The sequence below is a fragment of the Balaenoptera borealis genome, assembly GCF_965194805.1.
Source record: "Balaenoptera borealis genome assembly, chromosome: 3".
Lineage (NCBI taxonomy): Eukaryota > Metazoa > Chordata > Mammalia > Artiodactyla > Balaenopteridae > Balaenoptera > Balaenoptera borealis.
In genome coordinates this window covers 86,422,216-86,436,170 of record NC_138866.1, presented here as the reverse complement: position 1 = coordinate 86,436,170, position 13,955 = coordinate 86,422,216, and the positions used below count along the sequence as shown (strand labels likewise).

The 13,955-nt window shown below is 37.5% G+C and overlaps 1 protein-coding gene across 7 annotated transcripts in view; it reads right to left on the bottom strand.

The window, feature by feature from the left end:
• The window catches only part of WDR76 (WD repeat domain 76), a 63,854-nt gene that overhangs the window by 25,153 nt on the left and 24,746 nt on the right, over positions 1 to 13,955 (bottom strand). For all 7 annotated transcript variants that reach the window (XM_082388778.1, XM_082388780.1, XM_082388781.1 and 4 more), the window contains 4 exons: positions 7,773 to 7,899; positions 6,052 to 6,153; positions 5,908 to 5,951; positions 4,882 to 5,035 (listed from right to left, as the gene is read on the bottom strand). In XM_082388778.1, coding sequence (XP_082244904.1) covers positions 4,882 to 5,035; positions 5,908 to 5,951; positions 6,052 to 6,153; positions 7,773 to 7,899 — 427 coding nt within the window. The remainder of the gene's footprint in view (positions 1 to 4,881; positions 5,036 to 5,907; positions 5,952 to 6,051; positions 6,154 to 7,772; positions 7,900 to 13,955) is intronic.

Sequence of the window (13,955 nt, the reverse complement as noted above, 5' to 3'; positions counted from 1 at the left end):
TTCTGTTGTTTTATCACCTTAGCTTTGAGTCTTATTTTACCAAATTAATGTTGATATTAACTTGCTCCACAGCAGCACTGTCCAAAAGAACTTTCTGAGATGACAAAAATGTTATATGTATGCACTGTCCAATATGGTATCCACTAGTCATGTGTGGCTATTAAGCACTTGAAATGTGCCTGGTGTAACTGAAGAACTGAATTTTCTATCTTAATTAATTTAAAAATAAATACACGTATCCCCCACTTTTCAAAAGTTCGCTTTATGCCACTTCGCTCTTACAAAACACCTATATTAGTACCTATTTTTGCTGACCGAAGGGAATCCAAAGAAGATTTTTGCTTTTGTGAGAAAAGGTGAAAAATGAAAATAGTATTCAGCGTTTGTTTTGCAGGAAGTTGTTACAGAGGCTTTATGTATAAAGCTATACATCTGACCTCTACCCACCTCTACAGCTTCCCCTTATTCCACTCATCCCTTCCATTTATGCCTCTGCTGTTTATGCTCTAGCCACAGAGGCATTCTTTCAGGTCCTTAAATGGGTCAAGCCGGCATCCTCCTGCCTAAGGTCCTTGACATGCTGTTCCTCTTGTGTGAAATGCTCTTTTCCCTTTCTTTGCTTGGTTTACTCCTACTTAGCTTTCAAATCTCAATTCAATTCTCACTTCCTCAGGGAAGCCTTCCCTGATCCTCCAAATCAGGCCAGTTCCCCTGTTATGTGTTTTTATAACACTACTTTTCCTCCACTCCATTAATCACAGTATGTAATTCACTCCACTTATCAAACATGTAATTATTTCATTCATGCTGCTTTTGCCACTAAATTCTAAACTCTATAAGGACAGAGAAAATCCTTCCTCACAAATATGGATGGAGAGTCATTAGAATAGTACTTAGGGGACTTCCCTGGTGGCGCAGTGGTTAAGAATCCGCCTGCCAATGCAGGGGACACGGGTTTGAGCCCTGGTCCAGGAAAATCCCACATGCCGCAGAGCAACTAAGCTCATGCACCACAACTACTGAGCCTGTGCTCTAGAGCCTGTGAGCCACAACTACTGAGCCCACGTGCCACAACTACTGAAGACTACACACCTAGAGCCTGTACTCCACAACAAGAGAAGCCACCGCAATGAGAAGCCCGCGTACCACAACAAATAGTAGCCCCCACTTGCCACAACTAGAGAAAGCCCACGCGCAGGCTTAACCTAACACAGCCAAAAAATAAAGACCTAACAGCCAAAAAATAAATATAGAAATAAATTTATTAAAAAAAAAAAGAAGAGTACTTAGCACAAAATACTCAATAAGTGTGGAATGAATGAATGGGTGGGGTGACCGAATAAATGACAGCTCATCTTTTGATTCTAGGTGAGACTAGGAATCTGACAGAAGGTTAAGAGGAAAACTGAGGGACTGCCAAGACAATACAATGAGGTAAAAGTCTTTTCAACAAATAGTGCTGGGACAACTGGATATACACATACAAAAAGATGAACTTGGGCTCTTACCTCACAGCATATACAAAAATAATTCAAAAGAAAAAATTTGGGGCTTCCCTGGTGGCACAGTGGTTGAGAGTCTGCCTGCCAATGCAGGGAACACAGGTTCGAGCCCTGGTCTGGGAAGATCCCACATGCCACGAAGCAACTAGGCCCGTGAGCCACAACTACTGAGCCTGCGCGTCTGGAGCCTGTGCTCCGCAACAAGAGAGGTCACAATAGTGAGAGGCCCGCGCACCGCGATGAAGAGTGGCCCCCGCTTGCCGCAACTAGAGAAAGCCCTAGCACAGAAACGAAGACCCAACATAGCAATCAATCAATCAATAAAAAAAAAAAAAAAAAAATTCAAGATGGATCAGTGAACTAAATGTGAAAGCTAAAACTATAAAATTTTTAGAAAAAATAGGAGAAAATCTTTAAGACTTTGGGCTACACAAAAGATTTCTTAGATATGACACCAAAAACACAGTCCATTAAAAGTCTGATGAATCAGACATCATCAAAATTCAAAAATTTGCACTTCAAAAGATAGCATTAAGAAGATGAAAAGAAGAAATATTTGCAAATCACGTATCTGATAAGGATGTGTATCTAGAATATACAAAGAACTCTTACAACTCAACAAGAAGACAAACAACCCAATAAAAAATTGACAAAAGATTTGAATAGACATTTCACCAAAGATATCCAAATGGCAGGAAAAGATTCTCAACATCATTAGTCATTAGAGAAATGCAAATCAAAACCACATGGAGATACAACTTCATTAAGAAGATACCACCCACTTGAAAGGCTATAATCGAAAAGACAGATAATAATAAATGTTGGTGACCATGTAGAAAAATTTGAACCCTCATACATTGCTGGTAGGAATAGAAAATGATGCAGCCACTTTGGAAAGCAGTTTGGCAGTTCCTCAAATGTTAACCAGTTACCATATGACCTAGCAATTCTACTCCCAGATACCTACCCAAGAGAAATGAAAACACAGACCTACACAAAAATGTGTACACAAATGTTTATAGTAGAATTATTCAGAATAGCCAAAAAGTGGAAACAACCCAAATGTCTATCAAATGATGCATGGATAAACAAAATGTGGTAAAATCAAACAATGGAGTACTATTCAGCAATAAAAAAAGAATGAGGTGCTGATAGATGCTATAAGACAGATAAACCTTAAAACTATGCTAAAAGAGGGACTTCCCTGGTGGTCCGGTGGTAAAGAATCCGCCTCCCAATGCAGGGGACACGGGTTCAATCCCTGGTTGGGGAACTAAGATCCCACATGCCGCGGGGCAACTAAGTCCATGTGCCACAACTACAGAGCCCACGAGCCCTGGAGCCTGCACACCACAACTAGAGAAAAACCCACATGCCACAACTAGAGAGAAGCCTGCGCGCCGCAACAAAGAGCCCACGCTGCAATGAAAGATCCTGCACGCCTCAACAAAAGATCCCGCATGCCTCAACAAAGACCCCACATGCTTCAACTAAGACCCAACACAGCCAAAATAAATAAATTAATTTTTTAAAAAAACTATGCTAAAAGAAAAATGCCAATATAAAAGACCACATATTTTATGATTCTATTTATATGAAATGTCCAAAAAGTGCAAATTTGTGGAGATTTGCCTGGGGATAAGGGTAGAAACAGGGATTAAATGTAAGTAGCCATGAGGAATCTTATAGGAATGACGAAAATGTTCTAAAACTGAATTATGGTGATATTTACACAACTCAATAAACTTATTAAAAATCATTAAACTGTACATTTTAAATGTGTGGATTTTATAAAATATAAATTATACCTCAATAAAGCTAAACTTTTTTTAAAAAAACTAGGGGAGTTGCGAAGTGAGCACAGGATAGCCAAGATAATGGTTTTAGACTTGCTCAGTCTGTTAATGAGATAGCCAGGTGTCCTGAAAAATTAGAAAGTTGATAAAAATATTGGACTACAGAGACCCAATAATACAGATTTTTAGAGTCACCAGAAAAGACATGACAAAGGGACTTTTCTACATATCTTCAACACACCCTGAAAAGATCTTCACTTGACTATATTAATTCTCTATTTTTCCTTTTCTAAGTTCTTCAACAAATAGTCTATCCATTGATTCCATTTCTTCTTCCACCCCATACTTTTTTTAATCTCCTAAAGTCTGTGTTCCTTTCTTACCTTATTGTTGAAGCTCTCAACTCACTTCTGATACCCTATTTTCAAAACTAATGGCCCTTTTTCTGTTCCCATTCTTTTTAACTCATCTAAAAAAAAAGCCCTGTCAAACTCCCATGCTTGAAATTCATCTCTTAGCTTATACAACCTTATACTATTTCTGGTCCTCTTCCCACTTCTCTGCTTCTGTTTTCTTTACCAAATCCTTTCACCTCCTACCCCCACTCACATCTTATCAAAATAAGGGAGAACCTATGCTCCCAAAATAAGAGAGAATTTGGTTTTCATTTCTTCTCTTCTCACTTACAAGATCCATTTTATTTATTAACCCCAACCCACTGCAAGTCACCATGATTTCTCCATCTCCATTAATTGTCCTTATGGCATTTTTCAGGTCTTTGTTCTACTTCCCCAATTAAAAAATAAATTCAGAGAACATTAACTTGGCTTTTTTCAATTTTGTAAACACTGAAAGCAATCAATGCATTATTATATGTACAATGAATGAAATTCAATATCTGTTTCTGATTCATCAAAAAATGACTAGGGGGCTTCCCTGGTGGTGCAGTGGTTAAGAATCCGCCTGCCAATGCGGGGGACATGGGTTCGAGCCCTGGTCCAGGAAGATCCCACATGCTGCGGAGCAACTAAGCCCGTGCGCCACAACTACTGAGCCTGCGTGCCTAGAGCCCGTGCTCTGCAACAAGAGAAGCCACCACCATGAGAAGCCCGCGCACCGCAACGAAGAGTAGCCCCCGCTCCCTGCAACTAAAGAAAGCCCACGTGCAGCAATGAAGACCCAATGCAGCCAAAAATAAATAAAAAATAAATAAATTAAAAAAAAAATTACTAGGATCATCCTAAGCAGATCCTTGGGAAGATATTTTGATCCAGCTTGGAAACTGTATTTTAAACATAATTAGAAGCCTAAGAACTTTGTATGATCTTTTCATATACACATTTAAAGCTGTAATAAACTTTCCTGGCAGGAATTTGTGCCCAGATGACTAAAGATATTCAAGCTAAAAATATTAAAGTTCTACAAAGCAAATTTAAATTCCTCTAGGTTTCTAAAATTTGGAATCACAAAGCACAAAACTATAAATCTCAAGTAACATCTAGAAACACATGGCTCTAGGCTATTCTTTCGCAGACTATTTGCTTCAAATGTTAATATCTTCAAAACAATTAATAATAACTTACCAAATCCCAAAGTCCAACTTGTCCAGATCTGGCCCCAGCTGCCACCAAAGTTCTAATTTCTGATGGATGGAGAGCCACTGAGAATATTGGGCCTTTGGTAACTTTATAAACAGTATCTTCACTAATGATCATGCCATTTAAATTGGCTTTGTAGCTGAGAAGATTAAAAAGTTAAATTTTAGAAGTAAAACCAAACTCAGTAGTCAAAACAAGTAAAAGATGATTCGAAAAAGTAAAATCACAATTAGTAAATGTGGGAAAATATTCAACTTCCTGGCAACCAAGGAAATCAAATTAAACAATGGGGTACTATTTTTCACTTATAAAAGCTAGGAGCCTGCAGTTAAACATACATTCATATATATTGCTAACAGCAGAAGTAAATTCATTTAAGATTTTCGAAATTTTTTAAAAAGATTTTGGAAAACAATCTAGCATGTCCTAAAAGCCATGAAAATGTCCATAATATCTGACACATTAATCTCACTTCTGGAATCTATCCTAAGGAAATAATCCACTATCACAATATAAACTTCAACAAACACACATACACTCAAAACTAAATAGAAAACAATTCCAAATACCAAGGGAGTAAGAGGAGGTTAAGTAAATTCTACCTGCTGAATCAAATATTATGCAATTATTCAATAAATTTAAAGACTCTAGTAACATGCAACCACAATGTTAATAGAAAAGCATAATGCAAAACTGTACATATATTAGAACATAACAAAGTAAAAATGTATGTGATTTCACTCATTTATTAAACACTAAATGAATATATACTATGTGAAATGCACTTTTCTGGTTACTGAGACAAAATCCATGCATTCATGAAGCTTATATCCTAGTGGTATTGCATATGGTGATACACGAAAGGAAATATACAAAAACAACAGTTGTTAGGGTAGAAATATGATGGATAATTTTTCTCACCTCATTTTCAAATTTCCTGTAATGGTATATAGTCTTTAAGTTATAAAGATCTCAGAAAATATAAAACAAAGGCAAGGAATTTTAACTCACCTTTTAATGCTAGATAACTCCTTCTCAGTGTTTTTACTTCTTGTCTGAAACAATGGGAGAAACCAAAGCACTAAGTTAATATATGTACTAAAATTTGCTTAACAGATGATTCTAAAAGCTTGGGCTTACCCTCCCAAGTGATACCTTGCTCACTTCTGCCCAAGTCTGCAGAAATCCTTTAAATAGTTCACTGTTATCATCTCGATTTTCAGAAGTCATTTCTAAAGGCCCAGGAGGTAACAAAGGCTGTTATAAAAAATAAGAAAAAAAAGTTGGTTGTCGCTCTGCCCTAGAATGTAAGCTTAAGATTTCTTACTACTTTACTTTCAATACCAACAACAGTGGTGACACATAGTTAGCATTCAAAAACAGTTGCTCAATGAATGAATGCCAAGTATACTGTAAAGTAATAACATGTATTATCTCATTTAATCCCCTTAATAATCCAGTGAATGAGATATCACATTATAAAGACAGTGGAATGAAACTTAGAGAAGTTAATTTGTCCAAAGTTCCACTGCCAATACCTGAAGTTGCTGGGAATTGATTCAGATCAGTTCAATTTCATACCTCAAAGTTATTACTCTATGTCAGTGTTTTTTATTTTTTATTTTTTAAATTGAAGCATAGTTGATTTACAATGTTGTATCCATCTCTGCTGTACAGCAAAGTGACTCAGTTATACACATATAGACATTCTATTTTATATTCTTTTCCATTATGGTTTATCACAGGATACTGAATATAGTTCCCTGTGCTATACAGTAGGACCTTGTTGTTTACCCATCCTATATATAATAGTTTACATCTGCTAATCCCAAACTCCCAGTCCTTCCCTCCCCCACCGCCTCCCCCCTTGGCAACCACAAGTCTGTTCTCAATTTCTGTGAGTTTCTGTTTTGTGGATAGGTTCATTTGTGCCATATTTTAGATTCCACATATTAAGTGATATCATATGATATTTGTCTTTCTCTTTCTGTATGTCAGTGTTTTTTAAATCACAGGTTGTAACCCATAGGTCGTGAAATCATTTTAATACATTACAACCAACAGTGTGTTTTAGTGAATGAGAAAAGAACAGACTAGGAAATACAAAAGTGTATCACATGTAGTAAGGATAAGTATCATTTCACAAAAGTTTTGTTTCAGTTGTGTGTGTGTGTGTGTGTGTGGAATGGGTTCAATGTAAATGTATTTCTTATCATGGATGGATGGAGGCTTCAAAAAAATTTGAAAGCTACTCTTCCCCTAGCAACTTAATTTGCAATTAGCTCTCAAAGCACCAGGCTAATCTTCCAATTTATAATTAAGCACTTAGATACAAAGTATTAAAAACAGTAGGTGCTCCTGAATAAAAAATATACTCATAATCTTATTTAGACAATAAATTTGGTAAATAAAACTCTTTCCACTCACTGATAGCATAAAATTAAACTACAGTAAGAGAACCCCATCACTATTGACATATATTATTTATTACTAATAATATTAATAACTACCATTTATTGCTTACTAAGTCCTTAATATAATGTAAGAAACTTTATAGATGCTATTTCATTTATCCCTCACAACACCTCTTTGAGAGGTTTCTGCTATTGTTGCCATTTTAAAAATGGGGAAACTGGGGCTCAGAAAGACTAAGTAATTTACCCACAATCCCACACAGGGTAAGTCTGCAGAAATATAGAATCCAAGCCAGTCTCTTACGAGTTTGAAATCTTACTCATTAAACCATACAACAGCCAAGTATTAAATTAATGAAGTACAAATTAAACATAATTTAATGACTTTTTACTCTACTTTCAAACACTTCAAATTTTTGAGTATTTTATTGGTTAATATATTGTATTTGCACTCTTTCTTACATTTTCATCTGCTACTAATATTGGCTGGGTTGGAGTTGCTGGTAATGAAACTCCTGAAGGGTCAACTTTTAGTAATCGCATTGACCTTCTACATCCAGTCCCATTTTCTTTCTTCTTAGGCTTCTTTCTAAAGGAGTGGGGGAAAAAATCATGTTATACTCATAAAAGTTATATGTATTTATTAATATCAAGGAAACAACGTCTAGTAATCTATCTCACAGATATATTCACACATTGCAAAGATGTATATACATGGCTACACTGATTTTTTTTTTTTCTTCGCCACACTGTGCAGCATGTGGAACTTTCCCAACCCAGGATCAAACCCGTGCCCCCTGCCATGGAACCATGGAGTCTCACCCACTGGACCACCAGTGAAGTCCCTACACTGATTTTAATTAAAAGCCTGGAAACATCATAAATGTTCATCATGAGGAGGTGAGGGGTGTTAAATAAATTATGACATACATATCTAGCAGAATATTATGCAGTCATAAAAAAAGAAATAGATTTTTGTGTGCTGATATGACATGAACTCTAAGATACAAGAAGCAAAAACAAGGTCCAGCACATGTTGAATATGGTTCCATTTGCTTTTTTACAAAATATATACACATACATTTGTAATTGCTGAGATTACCTATGGAAGAATACACATGAAACTATTAACAGTGGTTTTCTCTAGGGAAAAGGCCTGGAGAACTAAGGTCCAGGATAGGAAAGAGACTTAAATGTTTCATTGCATGGCCTTCCATATAGTTTACTTTTTAAATCATATACATACCCTACTTTTTTATGCATTATTTTTTTATTTTAAAAAAGTAGTTCAGAACTTCCAGTTTCCAGTTCCAAATTTAAAGAGCTAGAAAGTCACTGCACTGTCTTATCAAGTAAAAAGCTGAACAGACTGAAAAATCAACTCTTCTAGGATACTTAAGAGAAACGAGGGCACAGTAGAAACTGCTGAAGGCAAATGCAAGAAGTCATGGCTTATTGGAGCAGACTTAGAAATGGAAACCATCATGGGAACCAGCAACAGGGTAGGAAAGCCTGAACTGTAATTGACCAATTGCTGGAGGTTCAGTGTACACAAGTCTGAGAGTTAAAAACTCCAGGGAAAACTAGACAGCTACATGTAAAAGAATGGAACTAGAATATTTTCTCACACCATATACAAAAACAGACTCAAAATGGATTAAAGGCTTTAATGTAAGACCTGAAACCATAAAACTCCTAGAAGAAAACACAGGTACTACACTCTTTGACATTGGTCTTGGCAATATTTTTTGGATGTGTCTCCTCAGGCAAGAGCAACAAAAGCAAAAAATAAACAAATGGGACCTAATCAAGCTTAAAAGCTTTTGCAAAACAAAGGAAACCATCAACAAAATGAAAAGGCAACTGACTGAAGGGAAGAAGATTTGTGCAAATGATATGTCCAATAACGGATTAATATCCAAAATATATAAACAGCTCATACAACTCAACATCAAAAACAAAATAATCTGATTAAACAATGGGCAGAGGACCCAAAGAAGACATAGAAATGGCCAACAGGCACAAATGAAAAGGTTAGATCATCAGGGTGCACCACAACAACTGACACTGTGCTCTAGAGCTCGTGAGCCACAACTACTGAGTCTGCGCAACACAACTACTGAAGCCCATGCACCCTAGAGCCCGTGCACCGCAAGTATTGAGCCCATGCACCACACCTACTGAAGCCCACATGCTCTAGGGCCCGCGTGCCACAACTACTGAGCTAGTGTGCTGCAACTACCAAAGCCTGTGTACCTAGAGCCCATGCTCCACAACAAGAGAAGCCACCGCAATGAGAAGCCCACACACTGCAACAAAGAGTAGCCCTCGCTCACTGCAACTAGAGAAAGCCTGCACGCAGCAACAAAGACCCAGTGCAGCCAAAAAAAAAAAAAAGAAATACATGCACCCCAATGTTCATAGCAGCATTTTTTATAATAGACAAGATATGGATGCAACCTAAAAGTTCATCAACAGAAGACGAATGGATAAAGAAGATGTGGTGTGTGTGTATATATATATATATATATATATATATATATATATATATATGTATGTATACAATGTAATACTACATAGCCATAAAAAAGTGAAGTTTTCCCATTTGCAACAACATGACTGAAACTGGAGGCTATTATGCTTAGTGAAATAAATCAGTCAGAAAAAGACAAATACTGTTATGTTATCACCTACATGTGGAATCTAAAGCATAAAACAAATGAATGAATATAACAAAACAGAAACAGACTCACAGATATAGAGAACAAACTAATGGTTACCAGTGGGAGAGGGCAAGAGGGGAGGGGCAAGATAGGGGTAGGAGGTTAAGAGGTACAAACCACTTTGTACAAAATAAATAAGCTACAAGGATATATTTATAGCACAGGGAATACAGCCATCATTTTATAGTAACTATAAATGGAGTATAATCTATAAAAATTTTAAATCACCATGTTGTACACCTGAAAATAATATAATATTGTAAATCAACTACACTTAAACTGTACTACTATGAAACCTAATATGAAGACCAAAAATTTGAAATGATCTCTGGCCCATGGCCTTAAAAAGACTGTAACTAGTTCCTTTTAACTTAAATTTTACCACTTTAGCTTAACAATGAGGTATAAAACAAAACCAAGTATACTTGTTATATACTTGGTTAAATACTGGTTAAATTTACCAAAGATTCCTCCAGAAGTCTTTGGTAAATTTAACATTCATTATTAACTTTTATAGTATTAAAATATTATAAGTAATGTGCCAATTTCAAAGTCCTCTAAATCTTTTGTCACAACGATATTTATAGCACTGTAAACAGAACTAAAGTCTGATATCATATATTATTAAAACTGACATTTATCTCCAAAAGAATTTGACCTGTGGTGACTGAACTCTGAAAAAAGTAAAAAGACTGGTAGTTGGAGAAAAGTAGATCTCTCACATTACTTAGTCAATGGCAGTTCCATTGTAATTTAGCCTTAATCTTTTTGCTGAAATGATCTAAATAACAAAAGATCCATAATAAAAATATTTTTTTAAAAAGAAATGAGCTATTAAGCCATGAAAAGACATGGGGGAACCTTAAATGCATATTACTAAAAAAAGCAGCCAACCTGAATGAGACTACATACTGTATGATTCCAAATACATGACTGACATTCAGGAAAAGGCAAAACTATGGAGACAAAAAAGATCAGTGATTGCAAGGGGTGAGGGTGATAAGGGATGAAAAAGCAGAGCAGAGGATTTTAGGGCAGTGAAATACTCTGTACATTATAATGATAGATATATGTCATTATACATTTGTACAAACCCAAAGAATGAACAACACCAAGAGTGAACCCTAAGGTAAACTACAGATCTGGGGTGATTATGATGTATCAAGGTAGGTTCATCCTTGGTAACAAACGTACCACTCTGGTGAGTGATTCTGATAATGGGAGAAGCTATGCATGTGTCGGGCAGGGGATGGAAATCTCTGTAACTTACTCTCAATTTTGCTGTGAAACTAAAACTGCTCTAAAAATAAAATCTTAAAAAAAAAGAAACCTCAAGGGGGCCTCACCCCCACAATTTTGTAAGATTTATATCCAGGAGCTTGACCAGGCCCTCAAAGTAAATATCAGAGAAAAATCTCCTCATGCTTCTAGCAGGGGGAGGAGAAAAGGAAGAATTTTGAGATAGGCCAGAGCACTCTGTTCTTCTTAACAGGCCTGCCCTCAGGAGAAATTAGTTAACCAGAGCCTAACCTGCTAGGGTATTGTCAGAGGCTAACTGACCTGGGGAAGGGAAATACCCAACAGCAGCCCACTCTTGCCATCTTGTCCAACCAAAGGAGAGACGAAAAAAACTAAAACACTTGTGAAGTTCACAGTCCAAAGACATAGGTTCAGTCAGAGACTGAGAACTAATAACAAGACTACAGAATGCTCCCCTCCCCCAACATCTCACCACCACATTGCTAAAGACCTATTTATAACAGTTACTTTTTCTTGGTACATCATGTCCAGTTATCAAGAAAAAATTACAAGACACACTGAAAAGCAAAAAACACAATTTAAAGAAACAGAGCAAGCTTCAAAACCAGACATGGCAGAAATGTTGAAATTATCACACTAAGAATTTAAAACGGGCTTCCCTGGTGGCGCAGTGGTTGGGAGTCTGCCTGCCAATGCAGGGGACACGGGTTCGAGCCCTGGTCTGGGAAGATCCCACATGCCACGGAGCGACTGAGCCCGTGAGCCACAACTACTGAGCCTGCGCATCTGGAGCCTGTGCTCCGCAACGGGAGAGGCCGCGACAGTAAGAGGCCCGCGCACCGCGATGAAGAGGGGCCCCCGCTCGCCGCAAGTGGAGAAAGCCCTCGCACAGAAACGAAGACCCAACACAACCAAAAATAAAAAATAAATTAATTAATTAATTTAAAAAAAAAAAAGAATTTAAAACAACCGTGATTAACATGCTAAGGGCTCCAATGGATAAAATACACACCATGAAAGAACAGATAAGCAATGTCAACAGAGGGATGTAAATACTAAGAAAGAACCAAAAAGAAATGCCAGAGATCAAAAACACTATAATAGAAATGAAGAATGCCTTTGATGGGCTCAGTAATAGACTGGACATGGCTGAAGAAAGAATCTCTGACCTTGGGGATATCTCAACAGGAATCTCTAAAACTGAAAAGCAAGGAGAAAAAGACAAAAAACAGAACAGAATAACCAAGAACGTAGATAACTAAAAAAGTATAACATATAAATAATGGGAATACAAGAAAGAGAAGAAAAAAAGTAATAGAAGAAATATTTGAAATAATAACTGAAAATTCCCCCAAACTAGTGTCAGACACCAAACCACAGATCTAGAAAGCTCAGAGAACATCAAGCAAGATAAATGCAAAAACAAAAATGAAAACAAAGAAAACCTACAACTAGGCAATTCATTTCCAAACTACAGAAAAATCAAAGATAAAATCCTGAAAGGAGCCAGAAGGAAAAAAACACTTTACCTACAGAGAACAAAGATAGAAATTAAATCTATCTTCTCAGAAACCATGCAGGCAAGGAGAGAGTGAAAATATTTAGAGTGGAGAGAGAAAAGTAAAACCCAACCTAGAATCATGTACCCTGGGAAGTTATCCATCAAAGGAAAAGCAAATTAGGAACTTCTGAGACAGTGAACACCAGAGAGATGCTAGAAGAGTGATGCTCTCAGAGAGAGATGGAAGCTCCGTGCCCTTTCCCCATGCCTTGCCTGATGCATCTATCCCATCTGGCTGTTCTTGAGTCATATCCACTGTAATAAACAGCACAAGGTGAGTGGTGCTCTTGAGAACCTTCTGTTGATTACTACTCACACCTTTTCCAGGGACACTTTCTTAAAAGCACCAACAAGCATCCAGTTTATTCAGATATAATCCCAGATTTATGGAGTTGTTGCTGACCAGATTACACCTGTCTCACTAAGACTGGAGTTTCCGGACGAAAAGACAAGATGGCAGAGTAGAAGGAAGTGAGCTCACCTCTTCTTACGTAAACACCAAAATCACAACTAACTGCTGAACAACCATCAACAAAAACACGCTGGAAGCTACGAAAAGATACCCTACATCCAAAGACAAAGAAGCCACAAGGAGATGGTACAAGGGGCACAATCGCAATAAAATCAAATCCCATACCTGCCAGGTGGATGACTCACAAACTGGAAAATAATTATACCACAGAAGTTCTCCCACAGGAGGGAGAACCCCACATCAGCATCTACAGCCTGGGTTTCTGGCAACAGGAGAAGATGTCTCCAGAGAACCTGGCTTTGAAGGCCAGTTTGATCACAGGAATTCCACAGGACTGGGGAAACAGAAATTCCACTCTTGGAGGGCACACACAAGGTCTCATGCGCACCAGGACTCAGGGAAAAAAGCAGTGACCTCAAAAGAGACTGTGCCAGCCCTACCTGCCAATAATGGAGGGTCTCCAGTGGAGGCAGGAGTGGCTGTGGCTCACTGCAGGGACAAAGACACTGGCGGCAGTAGTTCTGGGGAGTACTCATCAGTGTGAGCCTTCCTGGAGGCCACCAATTTCTCACCAAGACCTGGCCCCACCCAACAACCTGAAGCTTCCATTACTGGGACCCCATGGCCAA